Source organism: Lonchura striata, chromosome 24 (assembly GCF_046129695.1).
Source record: "Lonchura striata isolate bLonStr1 chromosome 24, bLonStr1.mat, whole genome shotgun sequence".
Classification (NCBI taxonomy): domain Eukaryota; kingdom Metazoa; phylum Chordata; class Aves; order Passeriformes; family Estrildidae; genus Lonchura; species Lonchura striata.
In genome coordinates, this window is record NC_134626.1 from 2,667,518 (window position 1) to 2,681,941 (window position 14,424).

The 14,424-nt window shown below is 48.8% G+C and overlaps 1 protein-coding gene across 1 annotated transcript in view; it reads right to left on the minus strand.

Annotated features, from left to right (window-relative positions):
- Positions 1–2,072: 2,072 nt before the first annotated feature.
- The window catches only part of CFAP74 (cilia and flagella associated protein 74), a 43,989-nt gene continuing 31,637 nt past the window's right edge, over positions 2,073–14,424 (minus strand). The window contains 15 exon segments of the mRNA XM_077788242.1: positions 2,073–2,186; positions 4,805–4,939; positions 5,381–5,502; positions 6,292–6,430; positions 7,229–7,383; positions 7,923–8,052; positions 8,350–8,502; positions 8,707–8,826; positions 9,050–9,105; positions 9,460–9,569; positions 9,925–10,059; positions 11,228–11,394; positions 12,025–12,132; positions 12,589–12,865; positions 13,470–13,603. Coding sequence (XP_077644368.1) covers positions 2,073–2,186; positions 4,805–4,939; positions 5,381–5,502; positions 6,292–6,430; positions 7,229–7,383; positions 7,923–8,052; positions 8,350–8,502; positions 8,707–8,826; positions 9,050–9,105; positions 9,460–9,569; positions 9,925–10,059; positions 11,228–11,394; positions 12,025–12,132; positions 12,589–12,865; positions 13,470–13,603 — 2,055 coding nt within the window.

A 14,424-nucleotide genomic window follows, 5' to 3' on the forward strand; every position in this document is an offset into this window, starting at 1 on the left:
TTTCGAGGCCAAGCTAAAATACCAGGCTTTCCTCTTATGAAAGGGACTAAAACCTGTTCAGATTTCCATAAGTGCTTTATAGAACGTCAGTTGGAGTTTTACAGGGAGATTTTACTTTATTTTCAGTCCTCCAGAAATAACCACCTGTTCCTGTTATCCTGGTCCAACCCTCCCTCGAGAGAACAAACACATGCTGAATTTTAAACGTGGAGACTTTGACCAGAGAAACCCAGAACCTTATGTTCACTTCAATCCTGTGAAATATTGATCCAAGTTCTCCAGTCCCAGGAATGCAAGTACAGTGGGTGACACCTCTGCTCACCTTGAGCTGCTGGGTACCAGTGTCAGTGGCAGCTGCTCCTTACCCAACCTAACCATCTGAGGGCACCAATGCCATTGTCTTTACATCTTTCTTTAATTTTTTTATTTCTTTTCATCCTCTGGATGCTTTTTCTCAGTGCCTGACCTCAGTGAAATGGAAGATTCCTGAGATAGGGGTGTTGTTTCCTGGTAGATAATGTTACACTTGTTTTCAGCATTCTGTATGGTTATCATAACCAGAGTCTGGAGCCTGATTTGTTGTCAGCCATCACTTTTTGCTTTCCAGGAGTGAAATCTGAAGGATCCTCACACAATGGATGCCCACAAATGCAGAGCCTGAAGTAGCTCCTCCACTCCCACACGCTGTGCCCTTCCTTGCTTACTGACAGCTTCCCTGCCATGAGGTCACTGTCGAGTGAGCAGTGCTGTGTGCAGTGCTTGTAGTGGATGTAGTGGTATTTACTCACCCTTTTGGGGCTGCAGGGGACCAGCACACAGAGCCCATTGTGCCCAGGCCCAGCTGTGCCAGCAGCAGCACCCAGGGCCTCCAAGGAAGGCAGAGCTGTCCCTGGCTGGCACTGCCACCCCCAGCTGCTCCCCACCCCAGGACACTGGGATTGCTGCAGCATCTGCCTTCTTCAGACTGAAGAGTTAAGTGACTCCACAGGCACTCGATCCATTATTAAATGAGAACACATCTCAATGGATCAAACACTGGCTGGAAAAACAAGGAACCCCCTCTTCACTCCTACAAACTCCTCTGTCAAAGGGGGAGCCTGGTTAAAATGTTCCTTGTGACAATTGCTGCCCTGCTTGTTCCCGCAGTTCCCAGCTCATTACCACAGGGATATTTGCAAATAACGTTTCTATTTTCTGATTGCATCATCTGAGTCAGGGATTTAACAGCTACAGGGGCCAAAGGGCAGCACGCCCTCGGAGTGGTGGGGAGGGAACTTTGCCACAGACTGCCTGTGACTCAGGAAAGAGTGTGATAAGAGATGTACAGGATTATCCTGTATCTAACGGCTGCTGCCTTCCTGCTCCCTCCATTCTCCAGCTCTGCACTTGCCCTGAACCAGCTGCTGCTTCCTGACAGAACTTCCACCTGCAGGGCATTCTGGCTTCCCCAGAACAGCAGGATTCTGCTCTCACCCAGAATTCAGCAGAAGGCAAATACAGAAATACAAAGTTCCTGGACAGCCAGGATCTCTGGCAAGTGTCTGACCATACCCAGGGAACAGGAATATTTCCCCTTGACCACGTGTTACCAGGCAGATTTGACTGTACATTGTAAAGGTGACTCCCCAAATGATTTGGAGGAGGCTTGAATAAGAAACTTTATTCTGGTCAGAAAAAGTCAAGGCTTTTCCAAATCCTACAAAAAGCATCTGAAATTGGAAAAAGATAGAAACTCACTTAATGTGGATGTAAACCAGATACTCCTCCTGGTGGAATGCCCACTTTTGAGAGACATGGGATTAACAGCAGGTGTAGCTGCTTGGGGCCCTCAGTAATTCTTTCCTCTAAACAAGATTATTGTCACAGAGTCAGCTGGAAGTCAAGCCACTGGCACCAGAGTTTACAGAGAACTTTGGGTAAAACAGAGCAGAAATGTTACATGGCATTTCCTTCCCACATCCCTGCTGTCCTCACTTATTTGCAACAACCTTAGAATCCCTCCATGTTCCACCAGAGATCAGGGATCACCCAGAAAAGTAACCTCTATCTTCTTTCCATTTGGCCTGGATCCCTCAGCCAGTGCGAGCAGCTGCAGACACAACTCTTGCCATGAGCAGGACTCGGTAGGATTCTGTGATGTCACCTTTCACAGTCAGGAGGGCTGACACGAGCGGGGGGTCACTGGTCTGCAGAGAGAACCACACAGAAACCAACCTGGTCTTTTGGACACAGGAGACACAGCTGATCACCCTCTGAACTCTCTTCCACATCTCAGTGCTCAAGGTACCAATTTTAGCCACAGGTGACAGGTTACAGCCACTGTGCTGGCTCCTCTCTGTCCCCAAGTGATGCTGATGCTGCAGGCAGTGAGGTATGACAGTGACTCAGTGTTCTGTCCCCAGAGTGCCACAGAGACTGTCCCCACGTCACAGACATGGCAGCTGGGCACAGCAGCAATCCCAGAGAGGGCTGGAAGGAAACGGATCCTGTCAGCCCCCAGTGAGTGCTCAGCGTTGTGCAAGAGCAGGGGTTACCAAGAGGCATGATGCACACTGGATACATCCTGCCAGGAGCTCTGCTGCCTCTTTCTGCTCTGATGGCAGAAATCTTTTAATTTTGGAACCAGCTACTCATTCTGCCATCCCACACATGAGGAGTCAAAGCCTCCAGACTCCATGAATGGCCAAGGAGGTGAATCAGGAAGGGCAATCACAGCCTCATGGAGTGTTGGGACATCATATCCAACCTCTATGATATAAGGCAGATATAGCCAAGGAAATGGGGCACCTAAAGTGCAAAATCCAAAGGCCCCACTGACTTCCAGGAATGTGCCAAAGGAAAGGCAGCCCATGGCAAAGAAATGTGTTGCAGAGTGATCCATGTAAAGCATCTCTGGGCTGGCAGGGCTGCAGCAGTCCTGTCCCAGTGCCCTACAGAGCTCACTCAGGGCACCAGAGCCTGTTAACAGCAGCTGCACTTTGGCCCTCGGGCTCTGTAACAGCGACCTGCAGGAAGGGATTCCTCTGCAGTACAAGTGGCTCACCCCTGTCCTTGTCACCACACAGCCCTGGGGAGGCAGGAAGGCTCCAGGTCATCCCACTGTTCCCAGCATCAGTTCCCAAAGTGGGGTTTGTACACCCCTGCTCCTTCAGGGACCACGCAGGAGCTGTCACCTGGCTGTGTCCAAGCCCCCTGTGCTGCCCACACCCAACAGGAGCCATGGGTGACACCCCAAGACGTGCTGTGGGTCACAGGAACTTTGTGTGACAATCCAACATGAGCTGTGTGTGAGAATCCAACAGCAACTTTGTGTGAGAATCCAACATGAGCTGTGTGTGAGAATCCAACAGCAACTTTGTGTGACAATCCAACAGGAACTCTGGGTGACATCCCAACTGTGGGTGACACCCCAACATGAGCTGTGAGTCACATCCCAACGGGACCTTTGTGTCACATCCCCAGCAGGAGCTTTGGGCCACATCCTGACAGGAGCCCTGTGTGATATTCCAACAGGACCTTGGTGCCACACCCTGACAGGAGTTTTGGATGACATCCCAACAGGAGCTTTGTGTGACACTCACCAGGAACTTTGTGTCACACCCCTCCAGGACCTTTCTGTGACACCCAACCAGGAGCCCGGTGTGATATTCCAACAGGACCTTGGTATCACACCCTGACAGGAGTTTAGATGACATCCCAATGGGACATGTGGGTGACACCCCAACAGGACCTTTGTGTGACACCCTGCCAGGAGCCCGGTGTGACACTGCTATGAGCCTGGTGTGACACCTCCAGGACCTTTGTGTGCCACCTGCCAGGACCTTTGTGTGACACCTCCAGGAGCCTGGTGTGCCACCCGCCAGGAACCCTGTGTGCCACCCCAACAGGACTTTTGTGTGACACCTCCCAGGAGCCCAGTGTGCCACTCGCCAGGAGCCTGGTGTGACACCCCACCAGGAGCCCAGTGTGTGACACCGCCAGGAACCCGGTGTGAACCCCACCGGGACCTTTGTGTGACACCACCAGGAGACCTGTGTGGCACCCCCCAGGAGCCCGGTGTGCCACTCACCAGGAACCTGGTGTGACACCCCATCAGCAGCCCTGTGTGACACTGCCAGGAGCCCGGTGTGACACCCCACCAGGAGCCCAGTGCGTGACACCGCCAGGAGCCCGGTGTGACACTCCATCAGGAGCCCGGTGTGACACCCCACCGGGACCTTTGTGTGCCACCCACCAGGAGACCTGTGTGGCACCCCCCAGGAGCCCGGTGTGCCACTCACCAGGAGCCCGGTGTGACACTCCATCAGCAGCCCTGTGTGACACTGCCAGGAGCCCGGTGTGACACTCCATCAGGAGCCCGGTGTGACACCCCACCGGGACCTTTGTGTGCCCCCATCAGGAGCCTGGAGTGACACCCCATCAGGAGCCCGGTGTGACACCGCCAGGAGCCCACTGTGCCACCCGCCAGGAACCCTGTGTGACACCCCACAGGGACCTTTGTGTGCCACCTGCCAGGAGCCCGGTGTGTGACACCCCATCAGGAGCCCAGTGTGTGACACCGCCAGGAACCCGGTGTGCCACCCCACAGGGACCTTTGTGTGACACCGCCAGGAGCCCGGTGTGTGACACCCCACAAGGAACCCAGTGTGACACCGCCAGGAACCCTGTGTGACACCCCACCGGGATCTTTGTGTGCCCCCCATCGGGAGCCCGCTGTGCCACCCGCCAGGAGCCCGGAGTGACACCCCACCGGGATCTTTGTGTGCCCCCCGCCGGGAGCCCGCCGTGCCCGGCTCAGCCTCACCTGCAGGGCGGCAGGTGGCACCCACGAGACGCCGATGCGCCCGAGCTGCCCGGGCTCCAGGGCTCCCGCGGGCCCGTCCAGCTGGAACCCGGCCCGCGCCAGCTCCGCGCCGCCCTCCAGGCGGAACTCCACGGCCTGCCACGGACACACGGCACCGTCACACCCCGGCCCTGCCCCAAGCGCCCCTGCAGCTCCAGCTATCCCCCGCTGTGACGTTCATTGTGTCACCTTGTCACTAGATACTCCATAAAAATAACAGGATCGGAGCTGTAATTCTGGAGTATCACGTAGTTCTGGGATCAAAATTCTGTATTCCAGAACAGAGGAAACAAACTGCTAAATTAGGTTTGTTGCTGACTTAGTATGATAATGTTAATTCCTTGTATCAGCCCCTGAAAAATAAGCTTTTCAAACACTGTGCTTTTATAATGTCAAATTCAACAGAAACTCTGAAAGCTGCTTTTTAAAAAAATTATGAATTTGTGAATATTGGACAGAAGGAACGAGCAGCCCATTGCACACTGTCAGGATCCCATACAGCACCTGGCACAAAACTGCAGGTTTTATTTCTCTCACCTTCTTGGATGCCAGCTGAGGACTTTGAATGGCCCCCACGGTGATCTCTGCCCTGGCTGGCTCTGCTGAGCCCTCCTCAAACTCCAGGAGCAGGAGAAGGGACCTCACTGCTCCTTGTGGCCCTAAACAAACAGCAACCAGGTCAACTTCGAGACAGTCAAAACTGAGCCTTTGGCCGTTTGGAACCAGCAGAAATTGCAGCAGGATGGTTCAAATAAAGGGATGTGGTATCTCAGGAGTTGGCACAGACAGAGAGATCCTTTCACAGAGTTAGTGAGGAATTAAGGAAAAGGGGGGTTTGGGTAATTTGCAATTGCAAAGTGCAATTGTTACTTGTTTATCAAGTTCCAAGCTCGTTTTCTAGCTCATGGTACACACCTCTGTGTACTTTATTCCTACTTATGTGTCTGTGCTTGGACTTATTTACAGTTTAGGAGTCAGGAGTTGTTTGCATCCTGTCTCTGAACACAGATCCTGCCCCAAGAAATTAAAGAAGAGTAACTTCAAACTACTGGAAGTTTCATAACAGGACAAACAGGAGGATCCAGGATATGTCATTATACATTAAATAATTTCTCAAACATTTACTACACTTCAGAGAAGTGGCAGAAAGCAAATACATCTTAATTCTTCATAGTAGTATTACATTGTAATAATTTTTTCAAAGAAGCTGCAGAGGTAGAAGATCATCATTAAGACAAAACTGCATTCAAATGAAGATTAAAACTTTCCTTAAGAGAAAGTTTTATGGATTTTTTTTTTCTGTGTATTATGAATATATGATGTAACATAATGCTTATTTTTTCTGATTCTGGAAAAATTGTCTTTAAATTCCCTTTTTCGTAAAGGAAGAGGAACATTTCCATGCCTGATCCCTCCCTGTTCCATAATAAAGAGTGGTGGCACTTTACCTCTGTGCCGTGCGTCCCGAGGTGCCACAGGTGAGGTCACAGCCAAGGACTCCACGGGCACATCCAGGGGCACTCCGCCCCGCACGAACATGAGGTGATCCCGGGCTGCACCCTTCAGCTGGATCTCGTGGGCTGTTTGCTGGGAGAGACGGCAAGTCCTGGGTGCAGGTGACAGCTCAGGTCACCCGAGCGACGCTGGCACCTGGCCCAGCAGCACCAGGAAATCGTGGCATCGCCTCCCCCGTGAAGGATCCCGATGATCCTGGGCTCTAATGCAGGAGTTCTGCACCTGCCCCTGGACTTGCCCACTCTGGGAGACGTGACTCAGGAGGGCACCGCACAAACTATTTATACACAAGCCACGGAAAGAGGCAAAACTTCTCTGTTGCCAGACTTGGATCAAGTGTCCGTTCATCCCGAGTTTATCCCTCCGTGCATTCCTAACTGCAGTCCCGAAGCTTGCAAGGACAGCAGCAGTTCTCGCTCAGCCCCAGCCCGTTTGCAGTGCTGCTGCTGAGCATTAGTGGTCACCCTGCACCAACTTTTGGTGTCCTGGCGGGCGCCCGGGGCTGCCACCTGCGCATCCGGCCGAGCATCCCGGGGCAGCTCCGCAGACGGAGCCGGCACTGGGGGCTGCGAGAGCGGCTCGCTGCTGCTCCTGCTCCTGCCGGGCCGTGCTGGGCAGGCGGAGCTCCCTCTTGCCTCTGCTCTGCCATTGAACGCTCCCTGCAGGAGCCCCTCGCAGCTGTGCTCGGCTCCCGTCCCCTCCTGACCACGCCGGGGGAGAGGACAGGGATGGACCCCACCTCACTGTTTTTATCAGTTAATAACTGAATAGCTAAACCTGAAAAATGTCAGAGGGCCCCAAACGTGCCCTTTCCTCCCTAAATCAGTTCATCCAATATTTAGACTGTTTTTATAATCCTGATTGTCTCACCTTGCCAAAGAGCAGAACCTTGAGACGGTCAGAGTAGTAGAGACTTTCATGATCAGGACTGAAAGTAACCACAAATTCCTGGCTCATCCCAGCCTCAATTTTTCCTTCTGTTGGAGAGACACTGAACACACTGAAGCCATTATAGTTCTGTGTTCCTGGTAAATAAAAATGAGGATACAGATAAGAAAGGAGGACAGCTCCGTTTTTTACTTCTTCATAAATTTTAAACCCATTTAATTTTTGTTGGAACAGCAAATAAATAAGAGCTGATATATGGCTTTGCAGCAAACCAGGGTGTTAGGAACACCAGATAAATCCATCCATCAGTTTGATGCATTCATCTCCAGAGGAACTGAAGCAGCATCACCAACCCTCCCTATATTCTCATGTGTTTTTACAGATGGACATCTTTAAATGTAATCTTTAATATGGAATTACTGTGTGGGTTTATTTAGATTTAAACATTAATATCTCCTTATTTGTGGGCATTTGCTTAGGCTGCATAAATTTACAGCTCCCCATATTGAAAGAATTACTACAGCTCCTACTGGGGAGCAAAATTAAATCTTTAATTTCAGGGCTGTGATGCCCCAGGTCTGACAGTTGTGTGGATCTAAGAGGACACAGCTATGCTGCTTTACAACTCCTGAGTCTTTAGCAGAGGGAAAAGAGGAAAGAATGGGAGAAAGTTTACCAACAATCTCTGTTCTCTGCAGGGAGGATGTGAGAAAGGATGGAATTTTCTGCCGGTCTATTTCCCATGTTGGTGAGAGTGACTCCAGTTGTACGGAGAATGGCAGGGTCAGGCTGGAAGTGTTCTTTATCTGGGGACATTCATTCACACAACAGCATTTGCATTAAGGAAATTGATTCTCAGGCCTGTAAGATCCATAGTTTGCAAAGTGGCTGAATTTATTTTGCTGCATTGGTGCAGCTCTGTGTCCCCAGATGCCACCAGAGGCACAAGCAGTGCTGCCCATAATGTGTCACACCAACCCCCACTCCAGTCCATTAAATCCTGGATTTTGGTTATTGACACACTGGGACAGAATCTGGGAGGAGACAGTTTGTGTTTCCTCACAGAACTCCTGCTGAGCTTTGCAGTTCAGCAGAGGCCTCACCTGGACTGTGGCAGTCACCGTGTCCCCGGCCATGACGTATCCCATGTCCAGCACCTCTCCCACGGAGCACTCAGTGCTTGGCACCACCCCGAGCCCGGAGAGGAGGAGGCTGAGGTTGGCCTTTGCCACCTGGATGTCCAGAGTTTCCAAGAACTGCCCAGAGGGTGCCTGGGTTACTCCATCTGCTGAGGAAGCTCCCCACCCCTCCAGCTGACCCCTCCCAAAGGACCATCCCAGAACTGAGACAAGATCCAAATGTTGGGACAGGGAACAAAGGTTTTTTCTGTTGGTAACGTGTGTCACACACCCCTCACATCTCTCCTCCTTTCCCCCACTGCTCCTGTATCTTTTACTCACCCATTTATCCTCACTTGGACAAAAAGAGATGACAAGGGGTTTATTTTCACCTGGCTCAAGTGTTCCAACTGCTCTGACCAACAGGAAGGGGCCATTGGGATTCAGAACTGAGAATCTCAGCTAAAATGGTACAACATAAGGAAAAAAGTTCACAAAGATTGAGAAAAAAGATATGAGAATAGATTCTACATATTGTTTACATGTCTTTGGTCTGAACTAAGCATCTGTAAGCTTTGGAGAGAGCAGTAACTCAAGAGAGATGAGCTGGTGCTTTAGTGTCCAGCAGAGCCTGATTAAGCAGAGGCTGAAGGGTGCTGAGCTCACGTGCCCCACACAAGGATACTTCCAGCTTCCCTGGGGAGATGTTTTCTATTGTAATTCTCTTCATCATTCTGTGGCCTGCAAGGAATGAAAACACTTCCCAAAGTGAGGATGCTCATTCCTGCCCTCCCATTCCTCCCCCTTACTTGGGCTCCTGCCTGAGCCAGACTCATCCCAGGCCAATGGCTAAGGCACCACTCAAAGCTCACCAAAATGCTTTCAGATTTGGCCAGTCACTTCTGGAGCTCCCAGGTCCTTGTCTGGGGATCAGATCTGCTCTTCCATGGGCCTCAGCTGGCCAGGGGCTCCTTGTTTTCCACCTAAATACCCACTAAGGGCTAATTTCTACCCTGACTTTTGAAAATGCAAAACTGCTGGGAAGAACTCACTGTCAGAGAGAAACACCTCCAAATCAAAATTCAAACTCCATACCTACAGAAACATCCCCAAAATCGGCCCTGTTGATCCCAGAGTCAGAAGTGATGAGAACTGGTGGGGCCACAGCAGGGCAGTGCAGCTCCAGGTACAAGGTGTTGTGAGGGCTGCAGAGAGAGCAAAGGGATCTGGGGAATGAAAGGGCAGAGCTCTGGGATCACAGAGACACAACAACAATTGCCAGGGACCTGCTCCTGTCACAGGGTGTGACAGCACAGCACAGGGCTCAGTGACCGACTGTGCCTGAGCTACAGCTGCCTCAAAGTTTTCACACAATTATTCCTTCAGCTGCTTTGATATTCATGGGTTTGATTCTTATCCAACTGGTGGGCTGGGAGCATGAGTTTCTACCACTGAGCTATGAAGTAAATAAGAGCAGAAAACAAACTTCTCCCCCAAATGAATAAATCAGCAAGCCCACCATGTCCCCCTCACATGTCTGGATTATCCAACTGCACCCACCTGCAGATGAAGTTCCCAGAGCCCTCCTCTCCACTGGCGTGGCCACTTGCAACAGAGCATGGGATGATGTATTTGTTAAAACTCCCTCTGAAACTCCTCATCAGGGAAACCTGGGCTGCCCTATAAGCATCAGAACTAGAGAATCCAGGAATAGGAATTATCTCAGTGAGTGAGAGAGCAAAAAAATCAAATAAATATCTGCTGAGCTATTTGTGATTATTGTTTCTTAGTCACACATTCAAAATGGAATGTAACAGTGACACTTGATGACTGTCACTAACGGACCCATCCTGCAAAGTGGTTGGCTTTTGTTTCCAAAAGAGAATAAAACTGAAGAACCCAGGTAACAGGTGTTACACTAAAGATTGCAAAAACCTCAATACAATTTCCTTTGGTTGAATACATCAAGTATTTCAGTGTCTTCCACTACTTCTACATAATTTCAATGAAATGTAATCACACAGGATCACATTTCTCTAATGCAGTATGTAGGCAATACTTCTAAAATAGGGATTTTTCTTACAATCTCTACTGAAAGTGTTTAAAAATTATAATTAACGGATTGCAATGAACATGGGATTTTAGTAAAAGATATCAAAACATCCAGCACAGCCAAATGCCTATTGCTTCAGTATGTATTTACTTCCAAATACTTCCAGATTCCTGAGACTGGGCAGAAGTGTGGTTCTGAGAAGTTGAATTACCTGCTGTACAGGGGCCCTCAAGTATCAGATTTTGCATGGGAGTCTCCCAAGCTCCAGGCAGCAATGCTGATGATGTTGACTCTCCCTGAGGTGCTCACACTGCATTTCCCAGCAGCATTTCACTGCCAGCCCTGATGCTGACCAGGACTAATGTGCTGGACTGTGTAAACCCTCAAATTAAAAATAGAAGTTACGCTCTGCCATGGATGTGGGCCATCAGCTGGTTCTGGTCCATCTGTTCACAAGGGGTTTCTCTGAGCAGTTTCTGTTGGTCCCCAGGTTGAGCTTTGCCATTGCCCTTTCCATAAACCCCGTGCTGGCTCAGCCCCATCCCCCGCACAGCCCCAGCTCCTGCTCCCTGACGGATTCTTTGAAGTCTTCAATCCTTCTGATGCATAAAGGGATTCTTTGCCTCACATGAGAGGGTACAGCTGTGTGGCTCACAAGCAGCACTAATTTTGGAAACAGCCTCTGCAACACAGCTGAAGCTGCTCCCTCTCCAGTTTGCTTTCTTGTCTACCTACAGCTTTAGTAGATTTATTAAACTACTTCTAAAGAGAATGCTGTCTGTGTAGTACAAGATGCTTCTGTCAACTTACTCAGGCTTTAACTCTTCGGGTTTTGGCTCTTGAGAGCTATTTACAGAAGCCAGGCTTTTCCTGCTTCCAGTCCTTCCTCTGAGAATGGAAATGCTCAATTTCTTTTGCTCTTTCTTTGAATCTTTCCTGGTTTTGCCCATTGGAGACTGAGGGGGATCACTGGAAATCTGACCAAGACAAGAGTGAGCAAAGACACAGAGGAAGAAGGTGACACAGAGCAGGGACAAGGGACAGAGGATGATGGTGACAGCCCACAGACACAGTAGCTACTACAGACAAATTTCCAATTGTGTAAAGTTTAAAAATTTGGTTGAAATGGACATATTTTACTGCCTCTTAGAATAAGAGGTCTCCTCTTGGAGCAGATGAGTCAAAGTCTCTACCTCATGGGAATTTTACCTGTTTATCTCATAATCAAAGACAACCACAGGTGCTTACATAAATTAACTGACCTAAGGGTTGCATATAAAGCCAACAGATGCTGTAAATCTTCAAGAAGTTTAGAAGCTTTTTCTTTTTCTTTTTTTTTTTTTTAAGAGTATTTCAGTTGGCATTTGCAATAAAACCCTCTAGGAATACTTTGGAAATGGTGAGCATAAAATTAAATTATTGCTCAGTGACCAGGCCACACACTGAGTGCACAGTCACATTCTTGTCCTTCATAGGCAGGTCCCACATGGACCACAAGCTTGGGCTTCATTAATATGCAAATAATTTTATGATAAAAATACCATCCAGAGAAACAAATATCTGAAAGTGACAGACCAGCAGCATGTGCTGTTCTTAGCATTCCTTACTTGTGCTCCTGCCTCTGGCACAGCTGCTGTGCTGAGCCTCCGCGCTGCCTCCTCCCTGATTTGCTGATCCGACAGCGCCGGGCTGAAGGACACTCGGATGGAGCTTTTCTGGGAATGTGAGAGCACACACAGCAGTGAGGGCACGGCTCAGCCCTCAGACACGTGTGACACCTACAGAGCTCACAGGAGCACACACAATTCACACAAGTGCTCTTCTGCTCGGAGGGAATCACAGCATCCTCAGGATAAGGGCACTTGTGGCTGTTTTGGATGTCCAGGATGTTACAGTGGGCTGGGTTTACATGGGCAATACTTCTGATATTTAAACATTCTTCACATAAATCACAGTGACAACACTGGGGACAGAACACTCCCATAAGGCATTAGCCAGATTTGGTGCTTAACCCTCCAGTCTGATTTAAAAGATTCTTTCAAACAATACAAAATATTCCAGCTATTCTAACAACAACTGATGTTTTGAGCTGTGTTTACAAGTGACAGCCTTTGTAAGGATGCAGATGATCAAAGATTAGGCAGAACATGCAACACTTAAAGTGAAATTACCTGCCCAGGCAGCACAGTTCCCACAGAAGGTGTAATGGTCACAGGACAGTCCTGGGGCACGTGGAATTCAAAGGAAGTGGGGCCAACTGGGACAGGGTTCCCACTGCCAATCCGTGGGACAGGGTGAGTGAGGGGGTTCCCATCCACGTGGGAATTGAGCACATCCAGAGTGGCTGCAGACACAGAGTTCAGGGCTGTAGCAGCAAACTGAACCAAGGAATGAGACAATTCAAGAGGTGGGTGGACTCCAACTGCTTTGCATGACAGCTTGAATTGTCTAAAAATAAACACATGATAAATTGTCTCAGCATAAAATAGTGTCTTAATCAGCCCGGAAAATAGGGAGCTAATCCTGTAGTCCCTATTTAAGCAGAATTTCAAGCTTGCAATGGGAATTTTGCCTAAAGATGAACAATAATACTATCTATTTTTAATGCACAATTGGCCAGAGTCCCTGCTTGAATTCTTCCTCTGTGAACTTCTGGAAATACATCCAGTCAAATCAAAGTTTATGCCATCATTATTGCGGTAGCAATGGCTTAAAGCATAGAGCATTTTTACAAAAAATAATTCCTTCAGTAATTGTGCTGAAAAATCAGCAGAGCACTGCAGGTTGAGGGGCTGGAGCTTTGATGTGGGACAAGGATAAACTTGAGGAGGGCTGGCGAAAGTCATCTCTGTGAAGACAGAGGTGAAAACCAAGGATGAAACCAACAGGCGCTGAGCAATTTTTGCAACTGGAGAATTCCCACCTGCCTCAGGTGCTTCTCCCAGCCTCACCTCCCCAGGGCAGGCAAGGATTCCATCTCTGAGCTGGGTTAACAGTGAGAGCCCAGTGACATTCACATTTTAGCTTCCCTGCTGTCAATCCTTTAACACACCTGTTGATCTCTGTCTTGCAGGTGAGTTCAAAGCTGTACTCTTTTGCCTTGGTGGCTTTAAAGATTATGTCCAGTGTCAGGCTTTCCAAGGGAAGAATAATCCCAAATCCATAATTGGGCTGAACTTCAACAAACTTCAAAATGGCAGGATAAGAAATTATTAGTTCATTAATGAATTAAAATAAGACATTACTGGAAAGATTTAAGAAACAAAAGTTATTAAAAGTGGAACTATCAGGAAAAGAGAAACCTTCCAGTGAGAAATTTTTGTCTGAGTCAATCCCCAGAGTCTGAGGGGCAGATTTCTTAAAGTAACTCAAAAGGCATCAAATCCATTAACTCAGATTTCAGGAGAATCCCTTCCCCAGCTTCTTCCCATCTGTGGAAATCACCTTGCTCTATTGTTTATTTACTCTTCATAGAAAACAGAATGAAATATGGTAAAAATCTCAGCATTGCTCCATGCCTTTGAGAGCTGATCAGTGTCTGAGGCTGGGACAGGAGCAGCTCCACACCCACAGCTCTGCAGTGCTTAGTGCTTGAGCTGAAGGTGATTCTAGAAAGTCTCCCCAGCACACTTCAAGCTCCTCAGGAAACACATCCTGGGAAGTAAAAGTTTCATGAGGCTGAAGTTAACAATTTCTTTTAGCTACTCCTTGATTTTAATCCCTAAACCAGCTGAGAACAGAACAGGTTCCTCCAGCTCTGATGCCAACATGCCCAACCATTTCAGACTGTGATCACCCTGCTACTGTGGAGCTTGAAGAACAAACTTTCTCCAAAATATTATTCAGAACACCCAGCCCACATGAACCCAGCAGCTCCTGTGATTAAATTTGTGCTTCCACATCAACTTCTAATCACTTAGAAAGTGCCCAGGCATGGCTTGGGATGGTTCTCAAGCAGCAATTTAAAAGCAAAGCCCTTGGGCATTTGGTGCAAAGTGAGCACATTC